Consider the following 15,861-nt stretch of genomic DNA (forward strand, 5'->3'; position numbering starts at 1 on the left):
TCACGTACTGTTATCATTTCAAACATAGCTTTCTATTAATGGTCTCTTTTGCTTACCGTCACCGTGAAGGTTGGTGGAAAGGAATGAAGCAGTTTCTTCCTACCAAATCTGTGGAGCATGAGGAAACCCCAGTTCGCTACAGCAGTAGTGAAATGAATCACTTGAGTCCAAGAGAAGTCACCACAGTGCTGCAGACTGACTCTGCAGGTAACTAGCACAGCCCTGGCCACAAGGTGAAGGAGAAACTGCAGTGCTTGCTGTAAAGTGCTTTGGGATTCACGGTATCTTTTACCTTTTTCATGTATAAGAGATGAGCTAGTTTTCAGATGTAGAAGCACTTTTTAAAAATACCTTGAGAGAGTCATTTCTATGTCTTAGATGTTCTATCCATAAAACTGGAGTATTCATTTCTAAAAACTGAGCATTTTGTCTGTTAACCAGGAATTTGGTTTTGTTGGGAGTTTGGGGGTATTAAAAGGAGAGCAGGAAAGACACAGTGGCCTCACAGAATTTATCCTATTAACCTAGTATATATTTTAAATATTTCCTGATATTTGAAAAAGAAAAATATGAAATTATTTTCCAAGACTAATATTATTTCAGTAATAGAATATTTATTTTCCAATGAATACTATGTATAAAGCTGAGGAACACATACACTCTTTATGCAAAATTCCATGAATGAAGCTGTCTGGCACATTGCCTTTTTACCATGAGATATAGGGTAACATTTAATTTTAATTTTTGAAGTTGGTTCTTGCAGGAAAATCCATGAGTTTCCATTGATAACAGAAGTGCCATTAAGATGTGTTTGTTTTTGGTGTAAGCCTGCAGCTGCCGCCCTGAGTTGTAGGATCCTTGCATTAATGAGGTAATTTTTTCTATTGTCTGTGTTTTGCAATATCCACAGAGTATGCACAGCCACTTGTGGGAGGCGTTGTTGGCGCACTGCATCAGAGATCTACCTTTAAACCAGAAGAAGGAAAAGAAGCAGGCTATGCTGACCTAGATCCTTACAGCTCCCCGGTGCAAGAAGTTTACCACGCTTATGCGGAACCACTCCCAATTACTGGGCCTGAGTACGCAACCCCCATCGTCATGGATATGTCCGGGCACCCCACAGCTTCAGTTGGTCTGCCCTCAACATCCACTTTCAAAGCTGCAGGGAACCAACCTCCCCCTCTAGTGGGAACATACAACACTCTTCTCTCCAGGACTGACAGCTGCTCCTCAGCCCAGGCCCAGTATGATACCCCAAAAGGTGGGAAACCAGGTCCAAGTTCCCCAGACGAATTGGTGTACCAGGTGCCACAGAGCACACAGGAGGTATCAGGAGCAGGGAGGGATGGTGAATGTGATGTTTTTAAAGAAATCCTTTGAAGGTGATGCTGCTTTTTACAAAGCATCGTTTTAAAAGCACATGGCCTTTTTTTTATTGTATTAGTGGTAGTAATATATAGAACACATTACGTATCTGTCACGGATGTGGTTGGGGGAAATGTGATGACCGAGGTACAGGAAACTACTAATTTTGTCATCTTGCTTTAAAAGTGTTACTGTGGCACAGTTACTGCTTGCCTATTGAATTTCAAACATCCTGTTTGTTACTACTGTAAAACACTATTTTATACAGAAAAAGTTCCCTACTGTGCACTTCAGAGAAATTAAAAATCACTGAGAGTATTTATTACCAATGCTGCAGGTACATTGATGAACTCGAGATGGCTCTGTAAGCCTTTCTGGCAATAACGCATGGTACTGTTCTTAAAATGTCTAATGGCTTGAAACTCTGCTCTTTGTGAAAGGTGGGTACTATTATGATTTCTTCCTCTTCTATTCCTATATTGCTTTCTGAATTTTTTTTTTAAAAGTGATATAATCATTGTTTTGATTACAGTCATGTATACTTACCCATCTTTCCTTAGGAAGAGCTGTAGCTGGGAAACTGACCCGTAGCGAGCAGAGTGATTTTTCACTTTCTGACACTCTGACGAGCTTTAACATTTCATAGTACATGACCTGGTCTCATCCCTGTGTGTTCCACCTGGGGCCCTTGGTGGCCGGCCCCATTCTTGTGTTATTTATAAATGTTTTTTCAGTGGGTGATGCTTGCTTTATCAACCTCATTAATTCAGATTCCCTAATGTTTGTTTCCATGTGGGAACAGGAACAACTTTACAAATTAAAAAAGCTACAAAGGAGATTCTCCCCCCTCCCCAAACTTTATTTGCAATGGAATTTTTCCTAGGAGAGTTGTGAAAAGTTGAGAGCTTTCTAAGTGAACACTGTAAACAATAGCCACTTACATTTATCACCATGAAAGACAAAGTCATTCCTCAGGAGTCATATAAATTACCACCCCCCGCCCCCCAGAATAACCAGATTTGTCCTCTTTGGTTTTATATACACAGAAATATTTGTTTTCCACAGTAAACTACTATAAGAAATGTAAGCCCAGCATGTACTCTTCAGCTCTGTGTGATTATGCCATCTGTGTGGCAGGGGGGGGTGAGTAGTCCTTTATATCATACCTAGGGAACAGATGTTTCAGCATTCTAGCAAGGGAAAACTCCTGTCTTGTGTTGGATACCTCTGGGCAACTTCTTTGTCATCGTTTGCCCAGAACCAGTTTAAATGACTGAAATAGAAATCATCTGCAATTTACTAGCCTTAGTGGAAGAAACCACCTTTAAAAGTCTTTAGACTGTTAAGATGATATGAGAAGCTGACCATATGATTAAAATATACAACTTTGACATCCCCTCTTCTATAAACCTTAGTTTGCAGGCTTAATATTGAAATGTACTTCCCCATCAGGTTCTAGTCATTTCTTTTAGCCTGTGCCACCAGAGGATGATGGCAGAATTTGCTAAATTTGACTTAACAGTGTTCATTTTGCTTGCTTCCGTGAGTCTTTCAGTTTTGTAAAACATTGCTTCAAAACAGAACTGCCTATTTTTACAGCCTCCCTGCCTTCTAGTTGTATGATTTTGTTGGTCTTATTTTCAGTTTTTTCCTTTTTCCAGCAAACTTTTCAGGCATAATTTTATTCACTGAAAAAAGCCAATACACATTTTGTTTCAAGATATTTGAAACAAAAAGCACAAATGTTGAACTTTTATTAAAATAGATATGAATGTGTAAAGCACATATATTAATACAGTCATCCCCTTTCAGGTGGGAAGAGAGTAAACCAATTGCTTTATTTTTTTATTCATCCTTGGTACACAAAAATATACTTTTTCTCAATCATATGCCTGTTTGAAGCTTTAAGAAAAATGATTTCAGTAACTATTTCATTTTTCCAAAGATGCTTGCTATTTTTGTTTGTGTGTACCTGATTGTTTTCCCATAGAACTTTTTTTTTTTGAGAAGCAAACGTTTTCTTAAATAATGCATGTTTTAAGACTTGATTCATATATTGCCACTGTGCTGTCCTTGAACTACCAATAATTTTTATAAAATACCTAGTTTTTACTACTATTATATATTTTACTTTCCAAATGACAAGCTGAGCCTGATACAAAGGGTTGTTCTGGTTTGTACTTTTTAAGTCATATGTTTTCATATTAAGAGTTTTGTTTTGGGGGGGGGGGGGGTTGTTTTGTTTTTTCTAACGTGACTATGTCTGATATATATACAGCTTTGGAGACAATCAAGTAACAACTGAAAATGTGAAAATAACCATTTTTTTACAAAATTTCCTTGAATTTTTATTCTTTGCTTGAAACATGTGAAAGACTTAAGTCACTGTGGCTTATTGGATTAAATTTTTTCCTGTTAATGCAATTATAAAAAATAGAATCAGACATTGGTGCAGGAAATGTGGCCCTTAAGGTTTCATAAAATTACACTGACTTTGCTGTTACTTGATTTAGGAACCAGCACAGTTAAAGGTAAGATATTGTGAATGCTGATTTATGTTTTGTTAAAAGCTGTAACTCTAAACAGATCCTACTGGTTTTGCAGGGTCTAGCCCAGTTATTTAAATTCACGTTTCACTATATGCACTTTGCATTGAACAATGGGTTTATTCGCTGTTGAAATGGTTCAAGTAGAGGATTTATACAGTATTTGAAATTATGATGTTACATACACACTTGCTTTTCTTCCCTCAACCCACAGGAGGGAACAGAAAATGAGCTCATTAAATAATGAATGTGGCCATAATTCTATGGAATGTGATAAAGCTTGAACTTCTTTCCCTGGGCTCCACATTGTCACCTGGAGAGCAAGAGGGTTATAGAAACACCATGTCAGATAATACAGTTAGAAAGGACGAATAGATTAGGTGGGACAATAAAAGCTTTTCAACCCCTCTTAAATCAATGAAGCTCTGCTTATTTTTAAGAAAAAAATTATTACCTATTGGCTCTGCCTTTCAGTTCTGAACTTGACGTCCCTAAACTGCAAAATCTAAGAGTTGGATATTTTTAGGTCAACCATGGCACCAGTTCTCATTTAATCCAACTTGTGACTAGTTTCTTCTCTCATCTCCTCTTCTTTTTTTGGCACTGGGAAAGGTAGAAACAAAACACGTATTGAAATACGTATTGGAAATAGAAATGGCTTGAGTGTCAGTGATATTCTCCCAGAATGTACTTTTCTTACCTCGGCACGTACTGTAGTCACTCAGTATTTGTATATGTTGCTAGAATTTAGATTGTATAAATGGTGAGATTTTAATGTGTTCTTGTGTTTTTAATAAATTGTGTATGTGTGTCTTGTTCAGGTTTTGGTTTTTTGGTATTTTTGCTTAAATAACACAACCTTGAGAGGTTTGTAAAGATCAGTCAGAAATTTTATGACCAATATTATAGCACTTACAGTAACATTTGAAAATGCCACCTTTGACTTTTTCTGTAGCCAACATCATCCTTTCTGAAGCCTGAATTACTTTGCATCAAACTCAGCTTCAGCAGCCCAGCTGCAGCCTATGGCTGTGAGGGAAAGATCACACTGAACAGCTGTGCCTTTTCCACCCCAACGTTATCAGAAGAATCAGAGACGGGTACTGCGCAAACAGATGCTGAGATTAACAGAACAGAGTCCATATTTAATGTGGAGGTCTGGGTTAAATCAGCTGCTAGTTTTCTCCCCCTTACACCACTTTCAAGTATGTCATTTATTCCTGTTTCTGATCTAATATTTATACATTCTCTTCAGAGAGGCACGTTAGTTGTCAGTGATGATTATCCCTGTCTCCCAGTGATAATTACTGTTCAAAAGATACCAGTTCTTTTCACTCATACCTTTTCTGGCAGCTTTTGATCCCAGCCTTCTGCTGTTCTCTTGTCCTCCTCCCTCCCCATAGTCATTAAAATGGAAAGGGAGACTAGCTCACCACTTCTGTCCAACTGGCTTGTTTGCATCCCACCACATTCTTCTCTTGGTGCACCCTAGGTGAGCTCTCCATTTGAAGATGTGATTTAATCATGTGGACAACTGGTTTCTCATGAAAATGCCATTTAAATCCAGAAAACAGCTTGACTCTTCTTAAAGGTTTACTCACTCATGTCCTGTCTTTCCTAAATTACTTCAAATAAACTTCGAAAATTTAATGAATAAATTAAGCCAGGCAAAAAATATTTAAGAATTTTCTCCTTCTTGAGCTTGCCTAATTCAGCTTCTTTGTATAAACTTTCTTTCTTTAAAATAATGCAGTCACCAAACTTTAGGAATTGCATTCTTTGGTTATTTACTTATCCAGCGTTTCGTGGTGATCCTGTTTCTTTTGACTTGGAAAAAAAAAAATCTTCATTCTACCAAACTACTCATCATAATCATGGTTTACTTAACTGCAGGAAAAAATACTTAATTAAGCCAGTATGATCTTAGATTTCCACAACCATCCATGCTTCAGGTCTGGTTTAAAATTCGTCAGGGTCCTCAGGCAGAACAAAAAGGAACCAAACAATCCTCCAAACATATAGGTCTGAAGAGGTTCCAGTACGCCACATCAAGGCACTGCCATATCATGCCAGCTCCCCACCCATTTACAGTAGCCAGGGAAACCTCTCAAAATGTTAGTGTTACATTCAAAATGTGCTGTGGTAAACTAAATCCCCTTACTTAATAGGAGGTCACATCCCTTCCAAAGTCTAAGATGAACTATAAAAAAGATACTTAAAAACACCTCAGAAAACTAGCTTATTTTTAAAACAATGTAATCGAAAACTTCACTTTCCCTGATAGCTTAAAATGTCTTGGTTTCCATAAATTAAATATATTCACAGAAATTAAGCTGGTGGTTATGAATCACCAGGCAGCAACAGACTTAATATACATAATTTCTTGACAAGTACATCCAGCGTATTTAAAAATAAACTAAAAATTGCAGTATAAAAATAAAACTAATACTGTTAGCATCATCTTCTGAGTCTGTAGGGTCAATCTTGAGTCAAGTCAATTACAAATTTTTTTTCTATAATGTCCTTCAAAAAGAGCTGCTCTGCAGTCACATTGTGATATGCGTTCTAAAGGAGAAAAATAAAATACAATCACCATCTATCCCAGTCTCCAGATGTGAACAACAGCAGCAATGGAATGCTGTATCTAAAAAGCTTAATAAAAAACTCAAGTTAACAAGTGGCACGGACTTTTAACTCTTTGTTACCTTCCTAATTTCTTTTTCATTGCTCATTCTTGTGCCAGAGCGTTCCCTAAAGGCCATTCTTTCCACTTAAAGCATCACATAAGTAAGAGGCTCCCTCACATCATCTTCTGGTCTATTGAATTATGGTATAAATCTAGAAACCAAATTGACAGTGTTAAGATCCAACCTGAATAATACCACTTTTTCAGCTTATATAGTGTTTATAGGTGGAGATTTAAGGGGACTGGTTTCATTTCATGGGATGTATCTACATACTTAACAGCAAATCACTCATAGTTCAATATTTAAAACATACAGGTAACACTTTAATCCTATCACTGTGCCACTCATCTAAGTTATAATTAGGAGAACAGGAAAGCTCTTCCCGTTTAATTAAAGTAAAAATCTTAAGGATCAAATCTGCCATTAATCCCCATTCAAGAGAAGAATGATCTAGTATAAAGGTTTACAACTTTTCTGACCATGAAGATTCTTTCATGAGGTTAAAATGTTATAGACCTTCTCATCTACTTAACTAAAAAACTATATGAAAATAATTAGTATGATCATGGCCATGCTTTTAGGTGAACCTGTCATTTCTCAAACAGCAGGTTTCTATATATTCAAATATTGCAAATGATACAGTATCTAGGGTAAGGCTTGCCCCTGTATAGGTTTGGTGAGATTTTCCCAAGGCTCTGAGGCCAAAAGATTTGGAACTGCTGCTGTAGTAAGAACTCTGAACCTGAATCCTACTTTCAGCACATGCTATCTCTGTAAACCCTTATCAAGCCACCAACCTCTCCAAACCTGTTCCCCCAGTAAAATGACAGGGTGAAAAGGGAGAATATGAATATAAGATTTCCAACTGTGAAAATCAAAGGTTATACAAAAGTGTATATATATTACCTTACTCATCAAAGACATGGTGGAATTCCCATAGTAGTGCAAAGGACTCTTGAGGTCAGAAAAGTTGTACTTAAAACCAGCAAGGTGAACTTCATGACATATGTGAAATGCCAATGTAATGGCAATAATTCCTGTTGTTGGGTGTTTGGGTTTCTAGGGGAGGAAATTAAAATTTAGGGGAAAAAATCCAAACAAGGTTCTTGTTTCCAAAACATATTTGGGTGACCTAATCTTATAAAACAATATCTTCTGAACATCTAATCAGGACAGAAATAACTTCAATTAAACCCTCATCATGCCCTAAGGCTCAAACCCCAAACAGTTAACACCCTAACTCAGAATATAAAATGCTGACTGAAATCTTAGAAAGTCTTTCAGGTAAAACTTAACTGCAGTACTAGTCCAGAAGACAACTAGCAAATGAAGGGCTTAAGGAAAAGGATGCTACTGCCTTGTTTTTAAAAAACACACCAAGTCAAGTAACTTGTGGAAAAAGCAAAATCTGAGAACGTTAAACCCACGTATGAAATGTAAGGACAGCTTAATTCGCTGACAGATGAATAGAATTATGCTAAAAAGGCTCCAAATAATTTAACCATAAAATAGTTCTATTTTATAATGCTGATAATTTAGCTCTAGGAAAAGACAGCTTTAATCCAGTAACTTCAATAACAAATTGCCATGGTGATGATCTGACTAGAAAGTAAAGATCACAGATGTATATACGTAGTAAAGTCAATCTCGATTTTTTAAATTTTAAATTGATTAAATTTTAACTAGAAAGAAAGAAACCAAGCATCCTCTTCCCGTGTACATATATCCTAAAAAACACTATAATAGATGTTTCACAGAAAGGTCTTGGCATTCAAAGTTTTAATTCTCCTCGGATGGCCTTCAAAGGCAAAAACCAAATATATCTTAAAGTTGTTAACACAAAGATTCAAGGAAATTTTCTTTTGATTAAATGTTTCTTATAGATCCCACAGAAATTAAACTCCAGGAAGCAAATTTGTCTGAAAACCTAACAGCCTTTTGCATAAGCCTTTCTTCACCCCTTACACTACTGTGACCACCACAGCCTTCACCATCTGCTAGGAAAGGAAGTTAATGGTTGGGTTAAAACGTAGGTGTCATCCAACCTTACTGACACCATCACATTCTCCCTCTCCTGTCCCTCTTCAAGTCCTCTCCTTCTTTTCTTCACCTTTGAGTTTTTCATCCATCATCATAGTCATTCCCTTATGCAGACCTTCAATTTCCTTCAGTACCCATCATCCACAACCTATATTATCACCTCACCTTCAGTACCCATCACCCACAGAACCTATATTATCACCTCACAGAATCTTAACCCTAGTTAAACCACACCCAAGCAGCAGAACAGGGCAAGAGAAAACAACATACTTGCTTGGTCACACATTACATTTATGACCAAAGCCTCAAGTGGGCATTCAGTATGTCCAACAATTCAATTATACTACCCTAGTAAATTTACATTCCTACTCTCCAAGATGACAATTTCATACCTTTCTACCCAACAGCTCTACCCTGCTTCCTACTTTAAACTGTCAGTTTAATCCTTATTTTTCTTAGAAAACAGAATTAATCAGACAAGAGCTACATCATCTTCTCAATTCCAAATCTACTTTCATCTTTACCCATGTTTTCAATGCTCACTCCTACGTGGATGAGATGTCCCTGTTCCTGCCTACCACCAGCCTCTCCACTCATGCGCTCTATTTTATCACATCTCAACAATTTTGCTTTTACAAGTATCCCTTTTCTCTCTTCTTCATCAGTATTTCCCTCTACTGAATCATTCCCTTCAGCACACAAATATATCATCTATCTAAAAAACAAAACAAAAAAACCCTTCCAACCAAATGGTTGGAGGTCTATGTCTTACAACCATTTCCCTGCTTTCTTTTCTAGCAAAACTCCATTAAAGATTTGTCTCCGCTCACTCATGTCCCGTGTACTCTTTAACCCAATTCAATCAGGCTTTGTTCCTTCTTCTTATCCTTGTCCATATCAATATGACCTCTATGTTTCCAGCACGGCGTCTGACATAGCTGACCTCTCTGAAATACAGCTGTGTCCCTCACTTGGCTTGTGGGACACTGTGTCCTACTAGAACTTCAATCTACTTACAACTAGATCTAGTATCATCTCTAAGTAAGACGAGGATCTTCCTGTGCACTACCTAAAAAACTCAAGGAATAAATCTGACCTTATCTCACTTAGGAAAGTAAGAGCTGAAAAATCACAAAGTATACATTCAAAAGCTGTCCTTTCCCCTCAAAATTACTAAGAAATAGGGTTCCAACTATTTACACTTTTTGACTTGTGATTTCCACTTCCAGGTGTCCTTCCTACAGTAATCACACAAGTGTGCAGAAAATCTCTATAAGAACATGCATTTCCACATTACCTATAGAGGAAAAAAGCTAGATATAAAACTAAAGGTCTAGGGACTTCCTAGGTGGTACAGTGGTTAAGAATCCTCCTGCCAATGCAGGGGACATGAGTTCCATCCCTGCTCCAGGAAGAGCCCACATGTCACGGAGCAACTAAGCCTGTGTGCCACAATCACTGAGCCTGCACTCTAGAGCCTGTTAGCCACAACTATTGAGCCTGTGTGCCACAACTACTGAAACCCATGCACCTAGAGCCCGTGTTCCAAAATAAGAGAAGCCACCGCAATGAGGAGCCTGCACACCAAAAGTAGCCCACACTCGCTGCAACTAGAGAAATCCCGTGTGCAGCAATGAAGACCCCACAGAGCCAATAAATAAATATATATATATTAAAGATTAAAAATAAAAATAAAAAACTAAAGGTCTATAAATAGAAGAGTTAATTAAATGGAGAGGGGAAACAGCAGAATAATACCTATAGTATAATTACAATTATACTGAACAAAAAGTGCTTGTGTTCGTAAATGCACAGGAAAGAGTCTAGAAGGATTTGAAAGGCAAAAAGGCTTGGGAGATAATCTGAGTTATGGAGAGAAGAGAAAAGGATGATTTCCTCTTTTTTTTAAATATTCCTTTCTAAAAGTTGATTTTAAGCATGTAAGATTTTAGAATTTTTTCATCATGCTAAAGAAAAGATACAAAATGTGTTTACTTCTTTCGATTTTCCCTAATTACAAAGGGAAAAAGCCTCATTTCAGCTGAGCTATCACATTACACAGTTACTCAAGCTTCAAATGAAAACCACAGCCTGCCACTCTATGGGTCTATGAAGTATTTCTTCCCTAGGGAAGGGAAACAAACAGGGCTGTAAGAGTCAAAGTCAATGAGATTCCTTATAATTAAAAAGAATCCAGTCCTACTACTCTGCACACACCCCCCGTCAGCGACCTCGTCAAGACTTTCTTCCCTACAGAGCACGGAAGAGGTAATGAGAGAAGAGTCACTTGGACATGCAGAAGGAGACCCCAGAAGGGCCCCACAAAGGCAAGAAAAACCCCCCTCCACTTAAAGGTTCTTTTTCTTGCAACCTGAAAAACACAGATAAAATCCAAAGAGATCTGATTTCCCTAACTCAGACGTGAGTGAAGCCACCTCACGAGTCGTGGTTCTCGTCCAGTTTCCAAGAGCCCTTGGGACCCTCTATCCCACCCCAGTGAGGTCTTTAACTTGAAACCCTATGAAGGAAAACACATACCTCATTTTTGGGAAACACTTTCGGGAAATGAAGCAGTTCATAAGCTGCTGTTCTGATAATGAAAGGATCTAATATTCTGATTTGATACGGTTGATAGATCAGATTTAAGGCTGGTTTCTTCCAAAAACCATTAGTGTTCTGAAATAAAGAATATAGAAAATACAACTTGTTGTTGTCTTTTTTTTTTTTTTAATGAAAAAAAAAATGAAGGTAATCGGAAGGCAGACCAATTTTGCCAACTTACTATTTTGCCACCTGTCAGCAATTCCCACAGCCACTTTAAATCAAGTGGCTTAAAAGCAGTGAGAATCACCGTAGTATTGGGATCATTGTGATTGGGATCCGAAAAAACAGATTCCGGATAAAGAAGTCGGAAGGTAGTCCTTCTCCCAACTTCCTCTTCATGTCCTAAAGTAGGACCATTATTCATTCTGTGGGTAGTAAAACACACAAAATATGTAGAGCAGGTGCAGTACGGGTCACGTCCATCACAGTTCTCAGAGCTTTCAGAGCTGGACAAACATCAACAGCCAGGTAGCCAGGGCTCTGAAGCAATCCATCAATCTTTTCACACGTAACAGCCGAGGAGATAAATCCCTTTCATGAAACAGCTGCTTGATCAAAGGCAGAAATGTTCATCTGTGTTTGAAAATTAACCATGGGGCCACCGATAATTCATTCTTACCTTCATAAACAATTGAAGAAAAACACACAGGCACATAAAACCACAGAATACTCAAGTTAAAAGAGACCTTGGAGGACATCCAGACAAAACCCCTTGTGTTTGTAGATAAGGGCCCTGACAGCCATAGAAATAAAGTTACTTGTCCAAGGTTACACAATCACATAGCATGTGGACGTGTTGTCTACGTGACTGACAGGCAAGAGTCACAGTTAAGGTGATCTGAAGACCCATCAAGATTGTCATGCTCTGAAATAAAAGTAACAACACAAAATTGCTATTTTTATATTCAAGCACAAACCAAATTGCTGGCATGGACCAAAGAACCACAAAGGATCCAGTGTTGGGTTTGTGGATGCTCAAAGCCAAGGTTAGACATGCACTATTAATGCACACACCATGAAGGCGTGCTATGAAAAGCAATGCTTTGTTTCTAAAATGGTGTCCCATAGGCGATAAATACTATTTGACCCTTTGCCACTGATTATGCAATATTGAGGCAGCCTTAATAACACCTGAAATGACTCATAATGTCTTGCCCGTGGCATTTTCCCACAAGGGCCTGCTGTGGTTCTAGGTGACCAGATGTTAGACAATTATAAAATCTGTGAGTGCTTCAGCATTGTTTTGTGGACACATTTTCACAGCTTCCTCAAAATGAATAATCAATAGAAAATAAAGTGACCGTGCTGTTTATGCAGAAACCCTCGGCAGCTTGTAACCTGGCACAATGCCCAAGCACTGTCAGGTCATCCTAATGCATTGCCCAGCGGGAAGCTTTCCCACTCCTGAGAAGACTATTCATAGCCATTCCCAACACACACAAACTTACCCTGGATTATGACCTGACTTCAACACTTCAATGAGAAAACAGAAATAAAAATGTCCTCATTTCCCCACCACGGCATCTATGGGACTCTTGGTAGTTGTAACCACAACCCCGGCTTTTGCTTACGCTGCAGAGATAACCACACTGGTGCTCTGGACCACATCCCCTCTCTTGTTACCGCACCAATCTCCTTGTTCATTTCCATCAGTTTACTAGTATGCTTTAGAATTTCCTATCTTTATAAAAGAAAAGAAACCAGAAAATCTCCTTCAAGTTCATAATTATCTCCAGCGACCATCTCATTTCTCAGTGAAATTTCTCAAAAGAGTTGCTTATATTGGTTTCTCCACTTTCTCACCTGACATTCCTCAAACACTCCACTTGGGCTTCTCCCCTGCACCATGCCTTCAAGTCTTCTTCTGTCAATAGTATCCACTGAGCTTCAGCTTGCTAGTCCAATGGTGAACTCTGTCCTTATTACATGACCTTTCTCCAGAATTTGTCATGTTGAAATCTCCCCCTGTCTTAAAACACTGTTCTCTTGGCTTTTGTGATCACCTTCTCCCAACTTTATTCCTATCTCACTGGTAGATCCTCTCCAACTCTTTCACTCCTTGATCTTTGCTCAACCTTCACGTTTTAACTACTTCAAAGCTCAGTCCTGGGCCCTCTTCTCTGTCTCTCTCTGGGAAATCTCACCCAGTGCATGGTTTAAATACAACATAGAGGCTGTTTGCCATGAAGATTTTAAGCTGTGTGTCTAACTGCCTACTTGACTTATCCACTGCAAATCTAATAAGCATATCAAACCTGGTATGTTCAAATGGAAATCTTGATTTTCCTCTAAATCTGTTCCTATCCTAGTCTTCCCCAACTCAGTGAATGGTACCACTATCCAACCAATCTCTTAAGCTGAAAACTTAGGAGGCATCTTTCATTCCTTTATTTCCATCTCTGCTCACACCTACTACATCAGCAAATCCTGGAAACTTACCTCTAAAACATGCCTCAATCTAGCCCCTTATCTCCTTCCCCACAATGACAATCCTGTTGCACGCCACCATTCTCTACCCAAATGCAGCAACATAACTGGCCACAGCTGGTCCTTCATGTTTCGTTGTCTGTGCCACTGCCAGGATATTTTAAAGACATAACTAGATAGAGATGCTCTCTTGCTTAACAATTTTCAAAAGGTTTCTGTTATACTTAAAACAAAACTGAAGCTCTAATGCTAATTTATAAAGTTCTACACAGCCTGTTCCTTACCTACCTCTTCAGCTGCCAACTGCACCACCTCCCCAGCCCGCTGCCCTCCAACCTCACTGGTTTTCTTGCTGCTGCTCTTAAACCCAGCATCATACCCTCCTGAGGACCTGCGGTAAACATCCTCTCTGCCTGTACTGCTCTTCCCTAGTCTTCATATGGCCAACACCGTGTGGTCACTGTGCCTGGCATATTAAAGGGATTTCATAAATATTTGCTAAATGAATGACCTGAAATCTAGGCCTACTCCAGCCAATAACTCGAGTAATGTGTAATGTACTTAAACATACTAAAGCAACTCCACTTCCTTTTAAAACACAGCGGTACTAAAGCAGGAAACAATACTCTTTTAAAATAATTCCAGGTTAGCAAATAGAAGATATATTTACCTTATTATTACATCATAGGAGTCAATTTTTTCTCCTAATGTCTTATTCTTCAGAACTCCTCCATTACCAACCACCACACACTTTTTACATGGCACACTGTTGGGCAAACAGACAAGGGAGAGGTTGAGCCATCTTTTACTAAACTGGGTGATCCTGAGAACCCGTTCATACTTTGAGGAACCCATTACCAAATTTCACTTGTTGCACAAGTAGAAAAAGAACCAACTGTAACTTACAGGTCTATCTAGGGATGTATTAGAAGGATATAAGATTCAAGAAATAACGTTCCATAGGAAGTATATCATCGTTAGCAAATATTAACATTTATCAGTTCATATATATCCCCTTATTTGAGTCTCACAACCACCCATTAAGATAAGTAAACCTGCTATTTCCATTTTACAAATGAAGAAAGAGATTCAGACACTGTTAGGTAACACTTCAAAGTCATACTCCAAAGAGACAACTAGAATTGAGTCCAGACCTCTGGACTATAAAAATACCCCTCAACATAGGATTCTGCATGTTAATATTGATACAAGTGTTTTATATTAGATGTGCATGTATTTTCCATCAGCATTACCCATTCCCCTGAGATTCCAGCTCTAGCATATTGCTGCATCTTAAAAGTGAGGAGGCAATATAGAATCTGGTGGGCAAACTGCAGCTTCCTTGTACCTGCCCATGCTCACTTCAATTTCCCAAACAGATCTTATTTTGATCCACCTCCTAGAGTAATGAAAATAAAAGCAAAAATAAATGGGACCTAATTAAACTTAAAAGCTTTCTGCACAGCAAAGGAAACCATAAACAAAACGAAAGACAATCCACAGAATGGGAGAAAATATTTGCAAATGAAAAGTAATGAAAATAAAAACATAAATAAACAAACAGGATTGGGATTGCCTTATATACATTACTAATAAGAAAAAAAACAAATTGTACATTTTAAATATATGCAGTTTATTGTATGTCAATTGCATCTCAATAAAAGTTCTTAAAGAAAAAAATAAATAAACGGGACCTAACTCTAAACTTAAAAGCTTTTTGCACAGCAAGGGAAACCACAAACAAAACTAAAAGACAACCCACAGAATGGGAGAAAATATTTGCAAATGAAGCAACCAACAAGGGATTAATCTCCAAAACCAACAGCTCAATACCAAAAAAACAAACAACCCAATCAAAAAATGAGCAGATCTAAATAGAAACTTCTCCAAAGAAGACATACAGATGGCCAAAAGGCACATGAAAAGATGCTCAACATCACCAATTACCAGAGAAATGCAAATCAAAAATACAATGAGGTATCACCTCACACCAGTCAGAATGGCCATCATCAAAACATCTACAAACAATAAATGCTGGAGAAGGTGTGGAGAAAAGGAAGCCCTCCTACACTGTTGGCAGGAATGTAAATTGGTATAGCCACTATGGAAAACACTATGGAGGTTCCTTAAAAAAACTAAAAATAAAGCTACCGTACGACCAGCAATCCCACTCCAGGGCATATATCTGGAAA

The 15,861-nt window shown here is 38.2% G+C and overlaps 2 protein-coding genes across 18 annotated transcripts in view; one reads left to right on the forward strand and one right to left on the reverse strand.

Annotated features, from left to right (window-relative positions):
• Window positions 1-4,731, forward strand: part of DCBLD2 (discoidin, CUB and LCCL domain containing 2) — an 88,811-nt gene extending 84,080 nt beyond the window's left edge. For both annotated transcript variants that reach the window (XM_057696246.1, XM_057696247.1), the window contains exons 15-16: window positions 70-207; window positions 911-4,731. In XM_057696246.1, the coding sequence (XP_057552229.1) occupies window positions 70-207; window positions 911-1,380 (608 nt within the window). In that variant the 3' untranslated portion in view covers window positions 1,381-4,731. The remainder of the gene's footprint in view (window positions 1-69; window positions 208-910) is intronic.
• The window catches only part of ST3GAL6 (ST3 beta-galactoside alpha-2,3-sialyltransferase 6), a 70,996-nt gene continuing 58,728 nt past the window's right edge, over window positions 3,594-15,861 (reverse strand). For 12 of the 16 annotated variants that reach the window (XM_057696256.1, XM_057696258.1, XM_057696254.1 and 9 more), the window contains 6 exons: window positions 14,340-14,435; window positions 11,421-11,607; window positions 11,177-11,314; window positions 7,505-7,657; window positions 4,828-6,476; window positions 3,594-4,514 (listed from right to left, as the gene is read on the reverse strand). In XM_057696256.1, coding sequence (XP_057552239.1) covers window positions 6,390-6,476; window positions 7,505-7,657; window positions 11,177-11,314; window positions 11,421-11,607; window positions 14,340-14,435 — 661 coding nt within the window. In that variant the 3' untranslated portion in view covers window positions 3,594-4,514; window positions 4,828-6,389. Of the gene's footprint in view, window positions 4,515-4,827; window positions 6,477-6,616; window positions 6,750-7,504; window positions 7,658-11,176; window positions 11,315-11,420; window positions 11,608-14,339; window positions 14,436-15,861 lie in introns of all 16 variants that reach the window. The other 4 variants (XM_057696252.1, XM_057696251.1, XM_057696249.1 and 1 more) reach the window with 4 other exon arrangements.

Source organism: Hippopotamus amphibius, chromosome 10 (assembly GCF_030028045.1).
Source record: "Hippopotamus amphibius kiboko isolate mHipAmp2 chromosome 10, mHipAmp2.hap2, whole genome shotgun sequence".
Lineage (NCBI taxonomy): Eukaryota > Metazoa > Chordata > Mammalia > Artiodactyla > Hippopotamidae > Hippopotamus > Hippopotamus amphibius.